At 37.3% G+C, this 23058-nt stretch overlaps 2 protein-coding genes and 1 long non-coding RNA gene across 4 annotated transcripts; 2 read left to right on the top strand and 1 right to left on the bottom strand.

The window, feature by feature from the left end:
* The first annotated feature begins 100 nt into the window (after nt 1–100).
* Nucleotides 101–9770, top strand: LOC145232439 (solute carrier family 23 member 2-like). The gene is made up of 12 exons (XM_080097064.1): nt 101–316; nt 957–1123; nt 1738–1924; nt 3002–3183; nt 3495–3615; nt 5000–5136; nt 5314–5481; nt 5552–5672; nt 5998–6170; nt 6537–6718; nt 6802–6925; nt 7784–9770. Exons 1-12 carry the CDS (start codon nt 164–166, stop codon nt 7887–7889), a joined length of 1821 nt encoding a protein of 606 aa, XP_079953190.1. The 5' UTR covers nt 101–163; the 3' UTR covers nt 7890–9770.
* Nucleotides 9771–10387: 617 nt separating this feature from the next.
* On the top strand, nt 10388–22380 carry LOC145232438 (salivary peroxidase/catechol oxidase-like). Of its 2 annotated transcripts, none has more exons than XM_080097063.1 (24): nt 10388–10616; nt 11047–11197; nt 11665–11752; nt 11981–12149; nt 12436–12586; nt 13290–13392; nt 14099–14252; nt 14387–14435; nt 14513–14622; nt 15096–15251; nt 15575–15718; nt 15883–15993; nt 16413–16544; nt 16869–16996; nt 17073–17186; nt 17640–17794; nt 18428–18564; nt 18876–19029; nt 19705–19874; nt 20165–20365; nt 20799–21032; nt 21457–21581; nt 21982–22063; nt 22123–22380. In XM_080097063.1, exons 1-24 carry the CDS (start codon nt 10562–10564, stop codon nt 22254–22256), a joined length of 3207 nt encoding a protein of 1068 aa, XP_079953189.1. In that variant the 5' UTR covers nt 10388–10561; the 3' UTR covers nt 22257–22380. The 2 variants fall into 2 exon arrangements, with proteins under 2 accessions (XP_079953189.1, XP_079953188.1); XM_080097062.1 differs by having other exon boundaries at nt 10389–10616; nt 21982–22108; nt 22273–22380.
* LOC145232441 (uncharacterized) lies at nt 21256–22835 on the bottom strand. The gene is made up of 3 exons (XR_013860877.1): nt 22655–22835; nt 22123–22347; nt 21256–22063 (listed from the first exon to the last, which is right to left on the bottom strand). It is a non-coding gene; the product is annotated as an uncharacterized LOC145232441 (long non-coding RNA).
* Nucleotides 22836–23058: the final 223 nt, after the last annotated feature.

The raw sequence follows: 23058 nt of genomic DNA, 5'->3' as shown, positions 1-23058 counted from the left end.
CACGATAAGTACAAAGACTATCGGCAGTTGACCGTGACAGACGTGTTTTCTCTGCAACCGAGTGCCTTTTTCAACTCCTTTACAGGGACTTAAAGATTTGCGATTCTGTTTTCGTTAGGTTTAACTGGATGCAGACGGCTGACCAACACTCGCCTTACTTGCTATGGAGAATTCTGATCAAAAGCAAACGAACCCCACGGCTTCGAAAGAAAATGAGTCGGTTGAGACAGTGGCAACCCACGGAATCAACTCCTGGTTACTTTACTCGATTGACGAATCGCCACCATGGCATCTTTCGCTGTTGTTTGGATTGCAGGTATTTCAATTCTGATGGCTTCTTACCTATTGTGTTTGGATTTAATTTTTTAAACTACAAAGTAACAATATAAAGCAGTGATTCTCAAACCCGGCTTTTAGGGCCGCATGCGGCTCCCAACTACTTATTTTGCGGCTCCAACCAGACCACAGAAAACCACCGAACATTGCTGTTTCAGCTTTTAAAATAATAATCTTTAGTGATTTTTTCAAAGTTTTATTTTTTGCGGCTCCCTCCACACTCAAAAAACTGCCATTTGGCCCCGACAATAAAAAAGTTTGAGAACTACTAATATAAAGCGTTTACATGTCATTGTTTAGTTTCATTTGTTTATCGACCCTGGTGTTTACGTCTATACCGCCTGGTTAATGAAAGGATTTCTCTGCATTAAACATGTGCGGTTCAGGTGCAACAAACAAAATGAAAAAAACTGAAAAATAATTTCTGAAACCTTATGTGTTGTGCTTTCTCACAATGGCCAAGGCCAAGACCCGAAGCCTTATAGTTACCACTAGGGCTTAATTACTATCAACTAACAAATTCGACAAAAGAGGTGTATTGATGAAGGTGATTTAATGCATCGAAATTACTCTTAGTTGACAAATTCAATGAATTTTAATTCATCGATTCAATGCTACAGCACTGTCTGCTATCCATTAGCGGACTGATGGGGGTCCCGTTGCTCCTGGCAGCACACCTCTGTATCCATGACGACGACATTGGAAACCAGGCGAGAGCTTACCTGATAAGTTCGGTGTTCTTTATTTCTGGTATCTCAACGCTTCTGCAGACAACCCTCGGAAACAGGTAAGATGGCACATATAGAACACCGTTTTATTTATTTGCTCCACTTGTAGGTTCGTTTGCACACCCCCAGAGCAAGAAATTTACATTTATATGTGTTAAAGGTAAGGATGGACATTATATGTTGTCTACCACCTTTAAACTTGTTAAAGTGCAGTAGAAGTAGCCGCAAGTAAGGGTAGGATTGCTGACTAATCAATCCTTAACGCTAAAAGAGTTAAAGTGATTTATTGACTTTAACGGTGTACCGGAGGCTCGTCTCCATGTTGCGGTTGGTTACAAACCGCTGTTTCACACTTTAACAGGTAGACTAGGTGTTTGTTTTTCCGATTAGAATTAGGCTATATTTGCGCATAGGCCATCTCAATGAAATCGTTACACCAATCGGCAAAGTACAAGATAACCTGGTCGTTTTTGATACCAGATCTGTGATGCAAAGTCAAGTAAATGATTGAATTCAAGTATTTTTACGGTGACAATGCCCACAACGCACTGGGACTTTTTGTTGTGGCACTTTTATTACTACCTAAACTGATTATCTTCATAAATTCATATTTTTGTAACCTGAAATTACCGCTAAAGTAAAATTGAAATATATTCAACATGTTGTTTCATAGGCTGCCTATTCTTCAAGGAAGCTCATTTGCGTATCTTGCTGCAACTTTCGCGACCCTCGCTCTTCCGCACAACAAGTGCCCCGATCCCCTGCCTCAGGGAACTTTTAACTCAACCGTTACTTTGTACAATGACACTGATGGCGAAATATTAGATGGAAACCAGTTGTGGATGAAACGAGTAATGGAGGTGTGAAAACGTTTTTGTGACTTAAGCAAAAAATTTTTTTTAAAGGCATTGACACTGCTGTACAGTTCAACACCGTATAAACTGTGTACATTTGCATACTGTACCAGAGCTTTAAGTCGGGACGGGCGTTTCAGGCCCGGGTTTGGTTCCAGGCCAGGTTCGGCTTAGGTTTCTCAAAAAACGGGCCGGATTCGGGCCTGACTTTACACTCTGTGTCAGCATTTTTTTGGAACAAATTAAACTAGCTAAGTAGCTAGTTGCTGGGCCTGACATAATTCCAAACAATCTTAAAACGTCTATTTAAGACCAATTGTGTATTGTGTTTGTTGTCTTGGTCTTTCCTGAGACTTCAATGTATAAGACTGTCAATTAAACTTTCGGGCCTAACCGGGCTTCTTAAATTGATTTGAGTTCAAATCCGGCTTAAAGCTTGTACTTTCGGGTTCGGCCAGGTTCGGGCCGGGTTCGGGCTCCAATTTCTGGCCCGTTTACAACCCTGTGCTGTACGTACAACAAATATACTGTACAACGCCTTACACGAATCCTACCGTGTCAAACATATACATATTACACGATGGCCTTAAGTATTTTTACAGATTCTTACCCTTCAATAGCAGTCATCCAACCAATGTAAAATGACACCGATTACCTGTGTCTTTTCAGTAAATTTAACGCCAAAATAGCGATGCTTATAATGTCAGAATCAGTCAACATAACTATCTTTAAAAACGAGATATAAATCGTACCCTTTTTGCAAATAGGCTTTTGTGTTGACTGACTTTAATGTCAAAATACTGCTGCTTAATAAAAATGTTATATATGATGTTAATAATATAGGCTTACCCATGGGTCGGGAACCTTTTTTGCACTGCGGACCGTTTTAAAACTAAAATTTTGTCGCGGACGGGCCTTAACGTTCACGTTCAGGAACGAACGTTATCAGTTTTTTGATTGCGTTACAAAAGCATTTAACCCGAAACAGTTTACGGCCTGGTTACAAACTTCTCACGGGCCGGTACTTGGGCGCGGCCCGGTAGTTGCCGACCACTGGAATACAAGATTGATTTGTCTTAACAGGTACAAGGGGCAATGGCTGTGGCTTCGTCATTTGAGGTTTTACTCGGTCTCACTGGCACGGTCAGCTTTATTCTACACTATATAGGACCTTTGGCTGTCACGCCTACGATTGCACTAATAGGATTGGATTTGTTCGCAGTTGCACCCCACCACGCTGCCACAAATTGGGGGATCGCTTTGTTGTAAGTTAATGCATATGAGGATTTCATATCACAAGTCATAAACAAATCAACTTGCTGTGCATGCTTGCTGTAACTCACGTATTTTTGCTCGCTGTAACTTAGTCTATACTTAATAGGTTCTTGAACCTACACATGAAACAATAATAACATTTTGTTTAAATCGATTACTGATATTTGATCTATAGTGCATTACGTACAGCGGGAGGGTAAAATTAATCCGATTTGACTTTCTAGTTATGAAAAAAGCCCTTGCATGAACTCTCTGACACTAAAGTTAAGAACTCAATTAACCCCAGAACACTTTTTTTCAGCACTTCTTTCATTCTCATACTGACATCACAATACTTGAAAAACTTTGCTGTCCCGATTCCGACCTTTAGTGTGAAGAAAAAATGTCATGTGAAGAGGTATCAAATCTTTAAAATGTTCCCGGTAAGAAGTATATCACACCTTAGTGGACTATTTGACCTTTAAGGTTTCAGTTTCCAGCTATCTCAAAGACCTTGCAAAACAAATTTCATTGGAAAGAAATCACAAGTTGTGATTGCTTTGAAATAAGAGTGAACTAAAAACCTCAATTTCGCGTCAGGTTACATTGCCACCCAATCACCAGGGAGAGTTTATTAGGTGTTTATCCACCTGCTGGATTTACCCTAGTATTGCATTTCGCCAGAAAAGTACCTTAGAGAAAAATATTTCTGTTCGTTGGGTATGCATTTCCGTTCGTTATAAAATCAATAAAAAAACAATAAGCGTTCCTTAGAAGACAAAAATTTCCGTTCGCTGCTGGGTATACGCTGTGAACAACAAAAACAACGTGAAACCTGTTTGTTCGAAAGGTGGTACACTTCGACATTGACTTATTTATGCGTTGCGTTACTAAAGACAAAAGTCGCAGCTAAAACTACACACCAGTGAAAATGTGTGGACTATATACCCACCAACGCCACCTCATCGTGTAGTGGCAAACAAACAATGTTTTACCGCATTACGGTTTGACAAATTCTGTGTTTAGTGGTGCAGTTTACGCATAATGAAGCGCGACAGACAAGTAGGTATTCAATCGGGTGCCAAAAAATACATTTAATTGCGTCTCGAATACTTGTGTTTCCCTGACCAAACCAAAGTCACAAACTACCTTAAACCGAAAAAAAAAACATATAACAAAGAATCTAATAGAGACTAGAAGCTAAGTAGGCAGCTCGACAGCGGACTCACTGTAAGCATAACGCATTTAGGCGTTGCCCGCCCACTGAGTATAGAATAAACGAAATAAACCAAGAATTTGGTACCGAAAATGCATTGGATTTAACAACGAACATTGACCAGAATTGGTTTAATTTTTTTCAAAAATTTTTCATTAAGCAATTTAGAACCTTCCTCTTCAAAACCTTTGCTTAAAAAAGAAAATTAAGTCTTGTTATTACGTGCAAAACTAAAGAAATATTCTACCCATAAGTGTAAAATATGCTCTCCAGTAAGAAATTCATACACAGGTGGTCGAGAATCACTCATTTTTAAATGTATCCGAAACTAAACTAGTTAAATGTTTTTTTTAGATCTACAATCGTAGGAAAATCTACTAACGCAAGAACTCACAAAAAGGCCTACTGATTTCCAAAAGGTGGCGCAACGGAGCATAAGCTTTTATGTGGCAATAATTGCTCAGCCATTTGCTGAGTCAGCAATTATTGCCATGGTAAAAGCTTATGCTCCGTTACGCCACTTCTTGGAAATTAGAAGGCCTGTCTGTGAGTTCTTGTGTTAGTAGCTCTACCACAATCGTCCTGTATTTGATTTCAAAACATTTTTTAAGGTAATCATCGCCATGGTATTAGGTTGGATTTTTTGTTGGATTCTTACAGTGACTGATGTGCTTTCGCCAGACCCCAGCAATCCACAGCACGTTGCAAGGGCAGATTTCAGGATTAATGTCCTCAAAAATAGTCCGTGGTATATTTTTTTGAAATTGTTTTGGTACTTTTGTTTTGACGTTAAAAAGCACAATTTCGTTTTACAACCAATGTAACCGGTTTGCGATGGCCTTTTAAACTTTGTCTCAAATCGTTAGATCTTTGCATCAAGATGGCAAAAAATGGTTAATATAATACTCTTGTTCTGCTTTTAAAGGTTTCGTGTGCCTTATCCGTTCCAGTGGGGCTGGCCTAAAGTTACACTGGCCGGGGTAGTTGGGATGAGTGCGGGTGTACTTGGCTCAACCATCGAATCGATAGGCGACTACTACGCATGCGCAAAACTAGCGGGCGGTCCTCCTCCACCGGACTACGCAATTAACAGGTCAAGTCAACCCCCATTTTTTGGCTTTTTACTGTTTTTTAAACAGCTTTTGTGGTATTTTGCCCTACAGGGGAATATGTTTCGAGGGAATTGGTTGTGTGATTTCTGGTATTTTCGGAACCACTACAGGTACGACCTCGTACAGCGAAAACATTGCTGCCATTGGTATTACACGAGTTGGGAGTCGCAGAGTAAGTCGATGTAAAACTTTGCTTGACATTTCCACAAGATGGCGCACCAGAGCGCTATTTTTAATTTAAAGTTACACAAAATAGATTTGTCAGCATGAATAACCGATTTGACATGTGCTTGATCGTGCAAAGTGCATAAGTAGAAAAAATGTTCGTGAAATTTTTAAGAGTTTTAATAAAACTTAGCAAAACTACGTTCAAGATTGCGAAGAAACAAACATTAAAGACAACTTAAATAAGCAGTTGGTTTTGCTTAATACATTTAATCTCTAAACTTGCTTTCAATTAAATGCATAGCCTCAAAGCAAAATATGCACTTTACAAGGTACTTCAAGCTGCTGGTTTTCTTCTCGTACTTATTGGTTGTTTGGGAAAACTTGGAGGTATTTTTGTCCTCGTTCCGGAGCCAGTTATCGGCGGTTTGTTCATGGTTTTATTTGGAATGATAGCAGCTGTGGGACTTTGTAACCTTCAATATGTGGATCTCAATTCTAGCAGGTAAAGGTGTGATTAAAGCGGTAACCAAAGTAATATTTTTAACACATTTATTTTCATCTTACAAAATTGCAGCTAAATTGCCTTTTGTCGATAAAAAAACGAGTTTAAAAAACAGTGTTGTAAGATTGGACTCCTGTTAAATCTAAACCAATATCAGGTAAAAATTGCACCCATACCTCTAGAAATTGCACCCATACCTCTAGAAAAATCTAAACCACTCGGTGCAATAGTTTGGACAGTACAGAATAAAATACTCAGCGATACATTTCAAAATTCTAAACGGCAAGAAACAAATTTCAACTTTTACCAGACAATGAAGGTATAGGTAAAATCATTTTGCTGATAAACTTTATCTTTCAACTTTAGAAACATCTTTATCATCGGAATTTCAATTTTCCTTGGACTCTCTGTGCCGGAATGGACAAAAGTTCACCCAAATGCGATCCAAACAGGAGTGATTGAAATAGACAACATTTTTACAATTATTTTGCAGTCACCTATGCTGATTGGTGGAGTTATCGGCATGTTTTTTGATAACACTCTTCCAGGTAAAGGAACGTACATTGTTCTTTTGTGAATCATTCACTGCCTAATCGCCGGAAAGATTTTTAGTCATATCATATTTTTTTAGGAACTGATGCCGAACGCGGATTTACCAAATGGCGACAAAGTTACGGTGACGGTTTTGAAGATCATTCGTCGATTGAAGAAAAACAACGAAAATGCTACTCTTTGCCGTTTTCCACTGAATTCAGGTAAATATAGCAAAGCGAACTAGTGATGCACCGAACCCGCCTTATCCTAAAATCCCCAATCTGACGGACTAAACTTTGCATTGTAGATGAAATTATTTATGACACTCCAAAACAACTTTCACAAAACGTAAGCAAAACAAAACCTCGATTAATTTGCAGACAACTTGACATGTGTTTACTAGTCATTAATTAGTTTATCTATGATGTTTTAAACTACAGATATTGAGTTTAGGACCAAGACCGAATCGTCGGCAAAACGGCATAATCGACTAAAATATTTCGGCCAACCGAAACTTCGGTGCACACTGGTACAAATCAACCCTTAACCTTAGACGTACACCTTTTGCGGAGTAAATCGTATTCAAAAGAGATTTGCAGTTGTGGAGACTCGAAAAAATCGATTAAGCAGAGTTATAAGCCGGACCGAAATCAGAGCACGAACCCAAGCATAAAAGCCTGAAACCCGATACGAACAAGAAATTTCGTTTTACAACAGACCCAAATTATGCACAAAATTTACCAACGTGGAACTACGACAAAAATGTGACTGGGTGTTAGTAACCTTTAAATAAAGTCTGCTTCACTCACATTTAAAACTTTACCCAAACCGAGCCCAACCGGAACCCAGACTGCAATGTTCGGCCCGACAACTTTAAGACAGGAAAAACTAAACAAACCTATTTCCCACAAACAATGTGTTGATAGATATTCTTGCAGGACACAAGCTGTGTTATCATGGTGCTATGGTTTATATCACAACTCAACACCTATACCATGGTGCTATGGTTTCTACCATAACTCACCTATACAAACCTATACCACTTACAAACTAGAAACTTTAGTTTACATTATACGCAGGTTGGCCAAATATTTTCCCATATTTCCGCAATACGAAGAGCGCACCAAAAAGGCTCTTGACGTGCAGGACAAATTACTCAACGGCCAGAAGGACTTGGTGTTGTGATCGAAGTGTTTTGTTCACCCGAACTGCATTGTGGTAATCGGCATAACGGTTGTTTTTAAAGTACTTTTTTGACTTTTTTTGTTCAAATTTGGCAATGACTTTAAGACACAAAAGAAAAGGCACGTAACATGACACCACGATTATATCTGTCTGTTTTTTTACGTTTATTTCCTATACGTTGTGATAAATTGAACATTGTATTCACACTTTTAAGATTCCTCACCATTACGGAAATTATTGTTTATAAGGTTGGATGGTTAATACGTGGTTATAACCACAGCCGACTTTTTGTTTTGCGACTAACGTTGTCACGCTTTTTTAAACGTGTTGGCAAGTGATTTGTATTTTGCAACATTTCTCGCATATAATAGAATTCAAGATTCCTTTTTTACGGACGTAACGCGTCGTCACGGTTTGATAAAAATGTAGTTATGATTGTTAAAAAAATTTCCAACCTAATATCAACATGCTAAAATAAAGCGAAACCCAAAAGTCGGAAAATCTGCATTTCAGAAACAAAATTGCACCGCCTCTTACAAGCGTTTTGTACCAACAAAGTAAAACTTATGTTTGTTGAAGGTGGTACGTGCCGTATAATCATCTGTACAGTAGTTGACTCATTAACGAAACATATCTGGTTTACAGCTTTACAAAATCTAAAACTCGTAGCAATGGGCAAGCACACCATGAAAATTGTGATATTTACAACGTTTCGTTAGTAGCAATCAAAGGGCTAGTGGAAGCGTTTTGGTTTGGTTTCTGCCCCCCTTGCATTTATTGTGTCTCAAAGAATACTACGATGCAGACGTTTTGCAAGTGTATATGTATCACAGTGACCGTAGTTTTGTAGTGATGTATTCTGGGTGAAAATGTGACTTTTCAACGAGCAAAATATCATCCTTGCATCGTTTTAAAGGCTCCTCTTTGTGTTTTACTATCGTACTGATAATATTGCACAAACAAATTACACATAACATCAACATCTGTATACCTGCTACAAGTTACTTGTTTAATTAATGCAATGTTGCTTGTGTAATTGTTTTGGATTTTCTTGTGTAATTGGTTCGAAATTTATGTACATCCCTTGGTACAAAATGATTTTAAGGTGTATCTTGGCTGATGTAAATTTGTACATTGCTGCTATGAATTTGTACAAAAGTTGGAGAGCTTCAAAATAACTACTTCACAATCGTTTTTTGGACCTTGAAACGGTTTACCCTACTACCAGTGGTGGGATATATTTTTTGTCTGCCAGTTCTACAACAAAAGTCATATTTTTCAGTCGGTTCTGTTTTAAAAAGTCCATTGACAGTAACCAGTAATGCTAACCGGTTCGCTGGTCTCATAAAATTCGTGAGACGTTTCTAGAACCAGTGCTAACCGGCTAAATCCCACCACTGCCTATAACAGAAACTATTGGCGAAAGTCTATTGCTGCATTTAAAGACTTTTTGTGTTTTAAAGTTTTTTTAATTTTACGCGCTATACTTTCAAATGCTTTCTCTTAATCGTTGCATTGTTTTGAAGCTTGTTGGGTTCTTGCATCACGTCAGCAGATTCTGTATACATAACCTAACTAAACCTAACTGAAAAACATCATTGTAATTTGGAACAATGAAGCAAGTGCGTATAACAGTTCATGATAGTACTTAAGCTCTAAAACAAAATTGTATGTATCATAAACAAGTACACCAATGACATCACGTACAGACAAACGAAGCACCTATTTATTTCGCAATTGGAACGACTCCATTGTGTCGAAACAATCACTGCGTTGTACATTCATCTTAATTTCCGCTTGTGTGCGTTACGAGGCAGCGATGCCAATAGACACCAGATCACGTAGCCTCAAAGCTTTATAATACAGCTGATATTGCTTAGACCGCAATTGTGGTGTCTGTTTTCAGTGACATTTGATATTTGAGCAGCACAGTGAGATGAGAATGGGTAGCCGTTTGTCAAAATAATTGATGCATGCTATTGAGGTAATGAATTGTGATTCGAATTTGTTAAAAGTAAATTAACCAACAGTAAACCTTTTATTGTATTTCCACGTATGCTGTTTACGAGTTAATGAAAGGTTAGATACACGATGCATTACAATAAATATTGTTTCTTATTATGAAACGTAACTTAGTTGTTCACTTTATGAGCAAGATAAAAGTTTGCGTATGCTTTACTTAGACTTCCATTGGTCTTTAGTCACGTAGAAGTATTCAGCTACATATTTTAAAAAAAAGTAGTTCTGGGTGCTTGGAATGCAAAATAAGTTATTAACAGTAAACGTAAGGTAAGCATTACTAGACGTTTACTTAGAGATTTACCCAGGGATCAGGGTTCAGATAGTCAGGTAACCTTTGGAAGTTTCGTAAGTTTCGATAGGCGTTGAGACCGCTAGTGCTGCAATTAAAAATGTTGCTGAGCAAAAAATCTTCTTTTACAAAGCATAATGTAAAATAGGGGCACAAAACACTAAGAGGCCCCGGTCTAATTTGGCTGATTTTGCTAATAGGATGTGAATTACCATTTTTAATTTGCATATTTTTGACCGATATCTTATGTACATGAACACCAGCTGGTTTTAACTCATGTAAAACGCAAGTATAGATTTAGGTTCGTTTGTTCTCCAGGAACGGTGATTAAGGTTCACAAATAACTCTGAAAGCAGTGGTAATGAAGCCATTACTTTTAATTGTGGCCAGTCTGGCACTGTGGACGACATCCGACGGTAAGTCTGTTGTGGTAACATGGGGCTTGCATTTGTTTAACAGCCCGAGTGTTTATTGCAAGAGTGGCCAACTAGTGTCGTATATTAGTGGAGATGTACTTTAGGTGGTGTATATGTGGTGATCTAAAAATCGAGTCTGATTCAAATGCAAAAATGACACTGAAACTAATTTCATTCTGGTTTTATCTATAATTCCCTGAGCGTACTTTTTTTGAGATACAGAGCATAGATGAACCATAACACAGATTATAATTCCATGAAAGGGACCATTATTATGATACAACGTTAACTCGGGAAAAGTCTCAAAAACCCTCGACTTGGATTACCTCTGAAATAGTATAGTTATTGAAAAACTTCATTGGTGAGATTAGAATCTTACTTAAATCCGAACCAAATATGGCCCGTCATTAATAAGCTGTTTGTGCTTCAGCCCTCATGAAGCGGGGTTGGGTGGATTGTAACAACGGATACCAGTATTCACTGACTCAAGTAAAACTCAACTACGAGCTAGCAAGAAAGGAGTGTCAGGGTTGGAATGGAGACCTTGCACATTTTGGTGTCCGTGACGAAGTTGCTTTCAAGTAAGTTTTGTTTTATTTGCATGCTACTGGTGACATACAATACACAAAATTGAGGAATCGTGGTGCTGACTTATTTTGGTTGGCAACCGCCGGTCCGAGATAAGTTCGTTACGGTACCATATACCTTTTCAGGTTAAAAGCTTTGAAACAATTTGCCCTGCCTCCCAGAAATGGTAAACAAATTTGAGCGTTTTGCATTGCTAATTTTTTGTAGTTTTTGAAGGCCGGTCCGCGATAAAATTTCCGTTTTAAATACGGTCCGCGGTCCAAAAAAGGTTGGCGACCCCTGCCACAAAGCATAGGTCCAAGTTGAAATGTTGCAATTTGAAATTTGGTCGAAAGATGTATTGGACGAAAATTCTCACCCTTAATACACGCGTTTTGGGTCAAAACTTTTGAATGTAGGCCGTTATTTTGTGCACAAATCCACAAAAGATTGGAAATTATAGATTTTTTTTATGTTCTAGAAAGCTTAAAGAAGAATTTTCGGATGGCGATCTTTGGATTGGACTCGATGACCGTAAACAAGAAGACAAATATGTTTGGAATGATGGGGTAAGTCATAAAAGGTTGGATATGTTTTCGCATTTGCATTCATGTACTGTCCGATATCCGCCTGGTAATTTGGTTGAGGGGCATTTTAGGACAAGATGGTTTGTATCCTCCTTATCTGCTCCACAGTGTGGGCATTCCGAATTAGTTCTTTCGCCCCTGTCCCAATTTCTTGTAATATATTTTTATAAATCGATCCATTTTTATGTGAGCTTATTCCTTTGTTTCTAGTTGAGCATTGGTCAGGCTTGGAGCAATTTTTGGCACACCGGTGAACCAAATAATCATGGAAACACAGACTGTGTAACAATGGGCAGCAGGCCACAAGCACATAGCGCAAGATTGTTGAAGGCTGAATCATGTGAAAATGAGCATTTTGGACTTTGTGAACTTAAAATTGGTAAGGCACACATTCTTGCGAAGATCCTTTTTTCATTTTTGTACAGTAAAACGAAAACAATACTGTTTCATGAATCTATATGTCTACTTGTCTTCAGAATTTATTTTTGATATAATGTAGCCTACTGATTTCTGACTTCAGGTTTGTCCTTTTAGAAACCACTTTGGCAAGAAATGCATTCAAATCGAATTAAATAACTATTTATAGAGCTGCTAACAACAATAGTAAAACCTAACACCGTTATGACAAAATTTGTGTGTCATTGCTATATTTCATTCATTTACAGGAACTCCACCAAATTTTCCACACCGATCCAAAGACGGCAAGTCATATGCACTGTTGTCGTCGGAGATGAAATTCTCCGCTGCAAAGTTGATTTGTGAAAGTTGGAACGGTCACCTGGCGACTGAACTAATTCTTGATACAAAAGTAGCCAGGTAAGTTTTGTAAAAACAAAACGACAATTTTATGCTTTCTACATTTAACTAAATAAAAATAAATGGTTAGAAACTCTATACACGGAAATAACGGCCAAAATATTGTACACTGTGATATAAGGCCACATCAGTTACTCATGTTAATGCACATTTTAAGCGTTAAACTTAAAGTGTATTTGGGCCGTTACTTTCCTGATTAACACAAACATGTTTGTTTTAAAAGCTTAAAGTTATGCCAGCCATGTATGAAAATATTAATCAGTTTATAGCTTTTATGCAACATCTTTATCAGCCCAAATTCTTCAAAACAAAAGTATATTATGGTGGTCATAGTTATATTATTATGTTTTTCGTATTTTTAAATTCTTCAAAGTCCTATAAAACCATTTTTTCAAAAGTATGACTGTCAGTTTGGTCTATTCTTTATTATCACGCATTTTTTGTCATTTAATTAACAAAATTTTTAAAACATCATTAAGTGACAACTAAATAGGTAAAATAGATTAGTCATTGTCCAATTACATTCTTGAACACATTGGAAAAATTTGACAACTTAAAAAAAAAATTGAAAAAGGTATGTTGTCAACTCTGGCCTCGCATAAATTACATTCTAAAATTCATAATTTACGACAGTATAAAAAAGATATCAATAGATTGAATGTCACACATTTCCGGTGATACAATTTCGTTTTATGCGTTTCAGGTTTGTGGCAGACAGGGTGGTCGGCAAAAACGCGGAAAATGAACAGCTATGGGTTGGCTTGGATGACATTCAAACCGAAGGAACGTTTATGTTTCATACGGCGGTAAGACTACGCATTGTGAGCAAAAAATGGTCCATCCACATGAATTGTGTTTCACTAAAATCTACTTAATATCTTAAACACGTTTAACTGAGTCTAACGTATACGATCTACGATGTAAGTAAATTATTCCAACTGAGCCTACTAGCCCGTAGTTTTTTTTAAACAAAAAATGTCATTCAAATAACGGTTAATTCGCGATCATCTTGTGTACTTACTGTCGCATGTTTGAAACTAAGCTTAAATATACTTTTGTGAAACTAAACCTGGCCATAACAACTGGGCTATTTCCACAACTACATACAAGATTGAATTTAGTTTCGTTTTCAAGATTATCTCGCGTGGAAATCATCCAAAGGCAAAGATATTACGTCAAAAACCAGCAGACTAAACAATAAAACCTTGTGCAAAAATAGCCTCCTTGTTACTTACAAAAGAAGTTAAGAACCATACTTTGTCACAGGACATATACCACAAATTTTACTTTAACATTACCAAGATTTGTTATTACATAAGATTGTAGAAATACTCCAAGCTCCTCGCGGTCTGTCCTAAATTGTTTGGCGGACCCCTAACTAAGGGACCGCGGATGCCAATTCGACAACAGCAATACAAGCCCAAACAGAACATATTTTTTAATTTTAGATCGGCTTTATAAACAGAACGCGATTCAAATTGAAAACAACACAGTTGTCCATTTTTTCTGCAGGGAAATCAACCGTCTGTTCCTCGCCACGTCTCTAACCTGCCGAACTCCCTACGCAAAGACTGTTTAGCTTTTCGGCCTGTCACTCGTACTTTTGCCCTGAGAAAGTGTACAGAAAAGCATATGTTTTTGTGCGAACGAAAAAGAATCTCTAAAGGTAACATCTTTAAATAAACAAGGAACTGCATTTTAAAAAGAATTGATTTTAAATCTTTTCTACTTCTCTTTGAGGCGGTTTGTTTAAGCTACGGTTTTATAACTAACTTGTTTTTTTTTTGTTTTTTAATGTAGCTGATTTTATGCCAGCGAAGTGTTATGACGAAGCTAACTGCGACCACCTGTAAGTAGTTGAAAGAGTTTGTTTGAAGCATTGCAAATTTGTATGTGTCCAACAATCTTTGTGTACATTTTGCACAGTGAATACGCCACTATCGACGGCTCTTGCAACAATGGATTAGATTCACAGCGCGGAAAAGCGAATCGAGCGTTTAAAAGAATTTTGCCAGCAGCTTATGATAACCAACAAGGTACACTTTGTTTATTGTTTTAAGTAGCAACTGTGGCTATATTCTATATCGAGTTTATTTGGCGCTATGTAGTAGCCTAAACGAAACAAACTTGATTTAATATTGCACAGTTTTGCTGCAATGCTCAAAAGCAATATAACGTCCTTTGCGCGAGTTTAAGTTAAAATTGTCATAATCTTGCATCTCAAGATTTTAGCTTTTGAAGATCATACGCACTGCAATAAAAGATTAAGTATCTTGATTCAAGACATATTGACAGAATTATAAAAAATGGTTTAAGCATTAAAACAAGCCATAAAATGATTTTGAGTAGGATTTTTTCATATATACCAAACCTAAATGCATTCTATCATTATTGAAGAATTATTTCGAGTTATTGAACGTTCGGGTAATCGCAAACAGGCTCAAGGGCATCGAAGTTGCTTGTGAAATCGTCGTTAAAATATTAGCATTATTTATTTGATTTATCATAGACATTCCAAGAGGACATAGCTCATTGCCCTCAGCTCGAGATGTTAGTATTATGTTGCGGGAATCAGAGGAACCAAAATCTACGACAATGTCTAACTACATGCCAGCTTGGGGACAATTTTTGGCCCACGACATTGCTAGAACTGAAGGAAGCGAAGGTACAACATTTTCGTTTGAATCTCAAACAAATCTGCAACCCCTGCGGTTATTTTAGATACCATGTTGCGTGAAATTGCATTTTTTATTTTGAATGAAACATTGCTGTTTTTTGTTTCGGTCTTGGTACAAGAGTTAATTAGACTTATTTCCGAACAATTTAACTTTGTTGACTATAGAAATTGCACCTTATGATAAAATTGTTCTTTTGTTTTATTCTATTTCAAACAGAAGTAAAATATGAGTTTGAAACAATGTCTTAAAAAACATTTATTGTTAAAAAATCTGAACAACTTTTAATTACCGCTGGTGCATGCTTTGTTAGTGGCAGATCTGGATTGTAGTGATTGTGGAACCACGGCAGAAGAATGTTTCAATATTTTGGTCTCGTCCACGGATCCCATGAACAACATGGGTGGAATAGAATGTATTGAGTTGAAAAGGAGCGCAAGGACAGTTGACAAAAACTGTAAGACACTAGATCTAGATCAATGAAAAAATAAAATCACCCATTGGCTGTTTGTTTCCGTGGTTGTTTTGTCGTGTTTGAACAAATTGGTTAATTTACTAATTGTTTTACTTGTATGAAACTCTTTTGAAAAGTTTGGAACAACTTTGCATTCTATTTATAAGGTCAAAACAAGACCAGGGAACAAAACAACTTAGAGTCGGCGTATATTGATGCAAGCAATGTATACGGAAGTACGACTTCCCATGCTGATGCTTTGAGGGCTACCGAACCAGGTACAGACAACTTAATCTTGGTGTTTACTTCTGAACTGTTTTTGTCATATTTGCTAGATTTAAAAAATGTAACAATTATTGCAATTAACTTAATAGTGTGCCTTTCTACCATTCATGTGACTTGATAGGTCCGACGACCCGATAGAAACATTTTCGTATGCAATATACATTTTCAACAAAAATGTATTTTGGTTTAGTCATTTTGTGTGACAACTAGTGCAATTTACTAAAACGCTTTGAAACAAACGTTTTTTGCCAAACTGTCGATATAGTGAGTTGCTATTGTAGATGTACCAATAACTGTGCTGATGTGTTAGGTCTAGAAGTAAACAGGAATTAATTAAACAATGTAGTTTACAATATGGGTCGGTTGTTGTTGGTCGCGACCAAATTAACAATTTACGTAATTTCCTTTTCAGGTCAGATGTTAACAGGAAGTGAAACAACGCCCATCTCGGTCAGCCTTCCTCGAGAGACACAAGTGTCCAGTGATGTACCAATGGATTGTCCAGCAATCCACAAACCAGCTGACCAACCGTGTTTTGCAGCCGGTAATTAAATGAATTACTTAGCACAACAATATTCTGTTTAAACGCTGTAAATTACCATGATATAAACGATTCCAAGGATTGATTTAGCTGTACAAAGTACATACTGTTTCATGCAAGTCTTTACATCAGACGAAGTTTGCTAAATATACCGTTCGATGGCGCAAAGAGCATCTGTGAATATTTGAAGGCAAAAATAATAGGGCTATTAGGTTTGGGGTGAGGTTTTATAACAAAATAAACAATAACACCAACTGATAAATTTTGTTCCTAACGTTAAATTCAGTTTCTAACCCTATCCCAGTCTCAAAAGTATGACTTTCTTAGGTGACCCACGGATCAACGAACAGCCACCTTTGTCGATAAATCATTTAGTTTGGATCAGAAAACACAACCTTATGGCCAAAGAACTGGCTGATCAAAATCCCCACTGGGACAGCGACAAAATATATCAGGTTGATTTTTTGCTCTTTTTACATGCTTTTACCGCCCTAGATTACGGATTAAAAGTGATTGTTTGTTTTGATGTAGACGACAAGAAAAATCATCGGTGCCATAATACAGCAAATCACCTATAACGAGTTTTTGCCAGCTGCTCTAGGTCCCACTGTGATGAAGAGATATGGACTAGAATTAACAAAACATGTAAGTAGACTTACCGCTGAAGGTAAAAAAATAACTTTGACAGACTATCAGTTTTACACCACATTTTTACCATCTTTGTTTTAGTACTACAACTGACAGTTAGACTTACTAAAAGTATACCGATTCCAACACGCATCAACATTTTTACGAAGTTATGCGCTTTTTACCTCCGATTGTAAGAACTGTCCCCATTTTGCATTAAAATGAACAATTTTTTCTCAATGCTTTTAAAACAGAACTATAATCAGCCCGAAATGGCTACCTTTCAACCTAAAAAGTACAAACTCGCAACCAGTCCATACTCGAATTTGTTTGAAAGTAAACTCAGAGCTATGTCAAAAGTAAAATTTTGGTGGTATCAATTATATCAGGTAAAATCCAAATCAAGCCCGTATTTTCCAAAATTACAATCAGTTTACTCGGCTTGAAATGACCTTCATTCTGAAATCGCAGGATTTCTGGTACGGTTACAATCCCATATACGACGCAACAATCGACAATAGCTTTACGACTGCCGCTTTCCGGTTTGGCCACACTTTGGTGCACGGAACACCATCCTTGCGTAACCCGCATTATGCCGCAGTTGGAGACATGCCCCTGGAAGGAAAGTAAGCTCAAATACCTTCATGCTTTTTCAGTCGTTCACTGTTTTGTTGACAATAGAAGGAAGGAAACATAAAACGTGATCTCTAAGTTTGAGATTTCGAAACGGTTTTTGGTGTAATCGAGTATAGGATCAAGTCATAACTTATTTTATCTCATACTTTTGTTAGAGGTACTAACACCGTAACTCACGACATACACCCACATTTCTATAAATTTTGATAGCTGGCGCAATGAGCTAAATTGTTTATTTAACCGCCAAAAGAGGGTTGGGGTTAGGAAGTAAGTTCTTCAAAATATTACGCAAGAAACTAGGTTTCACCGTCGGCATTTGTAGAGATATATTGTTATAAGTGGGTATTAGTGCTCTTCGCCCTGACAATAAGAGTTTAGCCAAATGTGAGGCTGCCGTAAGGTATGGTGTTTTTGGATGCTCCCATTGTGTCCCATATTGTGACCACAAAAAACAAAAATACCTGCCCAAAATGGAAAACTAATTGCATTACTTTACTCACAATATAGGATATCATTGCAAAAGTTTTCACAGAACGGGAATAAAACAAAAGAAATTTACAACGTTTCGCGTGACAAACAAATTTGCCAGTTGAAATAATCCTAATGCAAAACCACATTTTCAGCTTCTTCAGTACCGAACCGATCGTTAAAAACGATGCAACTGGTGAGATTATTCGAGGAATGAACGAAGATCCGGCCTCAAAATATGATTTGCAGCTCGCCGAAGCGTTGACAGATCAACTCTTTACGACAGATCCAGGTCCTATTATATTTGAATTTCGACATGGCATTTTTTTCAAATTGACGTTGTGGCAACAATTTTATGACTTTAACGACTAAATTGATTTTCGGTCTTTCTAGGGATGTATAAAAACTAATAAGAATGAACAAATGAAATAGAATTCATCTGTTATTGTCAGAGACAAAAAATACGTCTTTAAAACGTGGCGTGTAATAATCATAGAATTTCGTTTGTTCATTCTTATTAGTTTTTATACATACCTAGAAAGACCGATGATTATTATGTTTTTTTAATTTTACTGGAGTTTATACTTTCTTTTTACTTCACAGCAAAGTTTGGTTCAGATCTTATGGCGGTAAATATACAAAGAGGTCGGGATCACGGAATACCTTCGTACTTGGCACACCGTAGATTCTGTGGCCTTTCATCAAATCTACAGGACATTCCAAGCGATGTTCGAAGTAAATTCAACTCAATATACAGGTGAGTTTTAAAGTTTACAGAACTTCAAATAAGTTTTTCTTCCAGTAAACCTCGATGTATTAACTTGTTTTAAGTTTATAGAGCTCTTCCGGCAATTGTATTTGTATTCCGACGTCCTATTCAGGTCACCTTTATCAGGGTAGGCTAAATAACACTGAATGCGCGTTGTGCAGAGCACGATAAACAAAGAAAAAAAGACTTAAACGCAAGGACGCCAATCATTAGAGAAGGTGTTGTCGTTGCCTTGTGACGTGTTTGCGCATAACTTTTGTTCTTTGTTGATCATGCACTGTACTACGCACATTCAGCGTAATTTGCCCTGATGAAGACGACCTATATAGGACATCAAAACGTCGAAATAAAATTACAATTGCCGGAGAAAAAGCGGACCTCGTGTCTCTATAATCATTTAAAATTTAGATTATTTGATTTAAAAACAATAAAATGGACTTATTTTAAATTCCTATTTGATAACAGCCCTAAGTAATGTATTTAGTATCTCAACTCAGGCGGTATTGTCCACATCCGGGCGATTCATGAACATGGGTGTGTCTGGGTAGTTACCCAATGCATTGTTTAATGCATTCGGTTTGTGGACAACACAACTTGTAACTTTACCGATGTCAAAATCTGTAGAAACCCTGCTCTGAGCAGTTGTTCTGTTTGTGTTAACAGCGACCCAGAAGAAATCGATCTTTTCCCTGCTGGAATCGCCGAAACACCGCTACAGGGAGCAACGGTGGGACCGACTTTTGCTTGTCTATTGGCTTATCAATTCCGCGATCTTAAACGTGGAGATTCTCATTGGTTTGAAAACGGGGGAATTGAAAATCGGTTTACAAAACGTAAGTGGTGTATTGATATTCTTTAATCCCCGACCTAAAAATTTACAATAGGTAAATATGTAACATCCCATATCAACTAAATGCTTAAAAACGTCTTTTCAAGTAGACAATAAATCTACTTTTGGGCGATTTAAAACCGTTTAAAGTTTTAAACTGAACCTTTCACAAATAATCATAACCAATAAAGTCCTTTTGTTTGTTTAGTTCAAATGTATATTTCAAGTAATTAGATTAAATACAGGAGAAATTACTTAACGTTAGATAAAGATGTTAGCCTACCTAACTCGCAGGTCAAATGAGGTCAATTAAGAAGGTTACCCTGGCACACATTTTGTGCGGCATCTCTCCCACCATGTCAACAATCCAAAGGCGAGTAATGAAACTTTCAAATAACGACACAAATCCGCGAGTTAGCTGTGGCGACTTGGAGCCTCTTGACCTTTATACACCGTGGCAGGATGAAGCGCTACCTAGCGACGACGATTTGGACGGTACGATAATAGTTTTCTACCACGTGAAAATGATTTTCGTTCTTATCTAAACATGCTTACAAGATATGCTTGCTTACAGTGTACCCTTATTTGGAAGAAAACAATGTATGCTTCTAATAAAATTTGAGCATACGTTTCTCTTCACAGCTTTGCCACTTACATTTTTACAGTAGCTTATAACCAGTGGTGTGATTCAGCCGGTTCGGACAAAACAGTCTCACGAAATTTTATGAGATCAGCGAACCGGTTAGCATTACTGGTTACTGTCAATGGATTTTGTAATAAGTTTTAGAACCGGCTGAAAAATATGACTTTTGTGATAGAATAGGCTCACAAAAAAATGAATCCCACCACCGGTTATAACGGTATATGTGACGTCATGCGTCGACGTGTTTTACACAAAACTCCAACAACATTTGTTGAACAAACGCAGAGGAAACGGAATGGACTCTTTGGATTCCAATCGCTCACTACAATCGCAATGACCTTCCTCTCGACCCGCTGCCTGAACTTCATCGCATCGCCAGGACCTACCGACCTGATGACGTTTGCGAAATGCCTACAGGAACAGAAACGCGGAAAGTGAACAGTCATTTCCAAGCAAGGTTTAGCTGTCCACTTGGTTCCATCTCTGGAACTGATTTTCCACCAACAGACGCACTACAGGGTAAATACTAAATTTAAAGCAAGGGCAGAGTCTTCTTGTTAACACGGCTATCGTACCTTGTAGCCATGCACATTGTTTGTCTGAACAAAAAAAATTAGATGCTATACCTGTTTACGAAGATAGAAAAGACTGTTCTGAAATATACTTACTTAGTACTCCAAACAAGGAAATAAATAGCTTTTGCAGAAGAAACATAGAACGCACAAATTGAGCAGAAAACCTATACCACAAGAATAAACCGCCATTTATTTCTCAATTTATATAATGACGTTGTAACATATCCTGTTCTGTCATTCACAAACCAAAAACAACGATAAAACGTTCGCACAGAAACAAATACACTTGGTAGCTAAACAGACTGTATGCGGGAATAGTCAACGTTTTTGGTTTATATGGAAGTTAAATCATTTTGTATTGTTAATAGTCTACTGGACTGATTGGACGGACCAAGACAAACCACGACGCCCGGCATACGACGATGATGAAACGTTGCCTGGCAGCGGATCATGTTTGAAACCAGTTGCCATACAAGCACAGACAACTAACGGGGCAAGTATAAATTATATTTCAATTCTAAATAAGATTGTGAAAACGATATAAAATGTTACACGCGACTGCTTTTCTTATGCTAAGTCAGAGCAAACAACTCATATTATAAATTTTCCGCATTTAGCCTATTTATTCCACATCTCATATAGTTTCAGTTGTTAAAGTCAGCGTCCGAAAATAGTCGGTTGCCTTCTAAATAAAACTTGTTTATAGCTAAAATATACAAAGGCTTTGCCAATACAAGTTTTTTTTAAGTCACAGTCTAGAATAGATTCACTCTAAATATTTATTTGGAATCTAAAAACTAACGTTTTTTCTATGTGGCAACAAATAGCCCTCCAGGGCTTAAAACAAACAACAAACCACAAGAAAGGTTTTTACACAAAGTTTATCTTTTCAGATTCCTGCAAGAGAGTCTGGTGACGTATTTGAAGCATTTAGTGCCAAAGATGGTTTGCTGTGCAGAGGAATTCACCAAAGTTCTAGAAAATGTCAAAATTACAAAGTCAGATATCTTTGTCCGAATGGTAGGTTTACTTACCTGCTGGTAAACAGTCTTTTCATTTGTGCAGAAAAGTCGCCCCATTTTTTATTCATACAAAAACCAAAAAGGCACAATTTCAACAAATCCATCACGTATTCTGTACTCTTTTTGCTGTTGGGTTTAAACAATGAATGTTTTATTTTCCAGAGTAACAGAACTTCCATTTACTTGTCCATGTAACCAGAAATCAAGGATAAGCATCACACTGAAAGAAGAGACAACCTATCATGAAAAATACATTTTGTTTTAACAAAACAGATTTGTTTTTAATCATAAGTGTTATGAAGGTGCACAGAAACAGGACCATAACTACCAAAAACATACAGGCTTAAGCATGATGTGATCCTAAACAACACCAAAAGCACTAGATAGACTTTAAGCAGGAATAGATCAACTTTCCTACACCTCCAAATATTTCCGCAAAATCTTGCATGTTCATGTCAGTTTTTTTTTACAGCAAACACCATTGAAAAACTGGGTCATTCACGACAGTAGCACGCTGAAAAAGCAAATCGTTTAGTAAACTTACCTAACAACTTTTATTCCATTTGAAGACTTCAGTTGTCCGTTCAATTTCCCGTTGGCCTATTTATTAAACATCACTAAGTCAGATTGAAGAATTTTCCAGCAGTTTTCTAGACCGTACAAGTTAAAATAGCACAGGCAAGCGTACACCGTACAAAAACACTCAAAAGTTGCTTGTGGAATTTCCAAAGGGAGGGAATCACTCATGCATAACATGTTCGCAAACAATCTTTCTCTTTAAGGGTATTGTTCGTCACAAACCCATCGTTCTAAATTGAAAGAATAACAATGCATTTTTTGTTGTTTTCGTACCGGAGAAAATATGACCTATTACTTTGATTTAAAGTTCCAAGTGAACGACAAATCTTGTAGGACGTTTGCAAGGGAGTAATGAAACCGCAGACTGAT

Source organism: Phallusia mammillata, chromosome 6, assembly GCF_965637545.1.
Source record: "Phallusia mammillata chromosome 6, kaPhaMamm4.hap1.1, whole genome shotgun sequence".
In the NCBI taxonomy this organism is placed as follows: Eukaryota; Metazoa; Chordata; class Ascidiacea; order Phlebobranchia; family Ascidiidae; genus Phallusia; species Phallusia mammillata.
Note: the sequence above shows the minus strand (reverse complement) of the source record. Positions and strands in the feature narration are given on the sequence as shown.

Bases quoted from the DNA above. Each gene is read 5' to 3' on its own strand.
- LOC145232439 (XM_080097064.1), top strand. From the start codon at position 164: ATGGAGAATTCTGATCAAAAGCAAACGAACCCCACGGCTTCGAAAGAA. The intron at 5,482-5,551 runs GTCAAGTCAACC...TTTGCCCTACAG, and splicing joins CCGGACTACGCAATTAACAG to GGGAATATGTTTCGAGGGAA. The intron at 5,673-5,997 runs GTAAGTCGATGT...GCACTTTACAAG, and splicing joins CACGAGTTGGGAGTCGCAGA to GTACTTCAAGCTGCTGGTTT.
- LOC145232438 (XM_080097063.1), top strand. From the start codon at position 10,562: ATGAAGCCATTACTTTTAATTGTGGCCAGTCTGGCACTGTGGACGACA. The intron at 13,393-14,098 runs GTAAGACTACGC...TTTTTTCTGCAG, and splicing joins CGTTTATGTTTCATACGGCG to GGAAATCAACCGTCTGTTCC. The intron at 15,994-16,412 runs GTACAGACAACT...TTTCCTTTTCAG, and splicing joins TTTGAGGGCTACCGAACCAG to GTCAGATGTTAACAGGAAGT.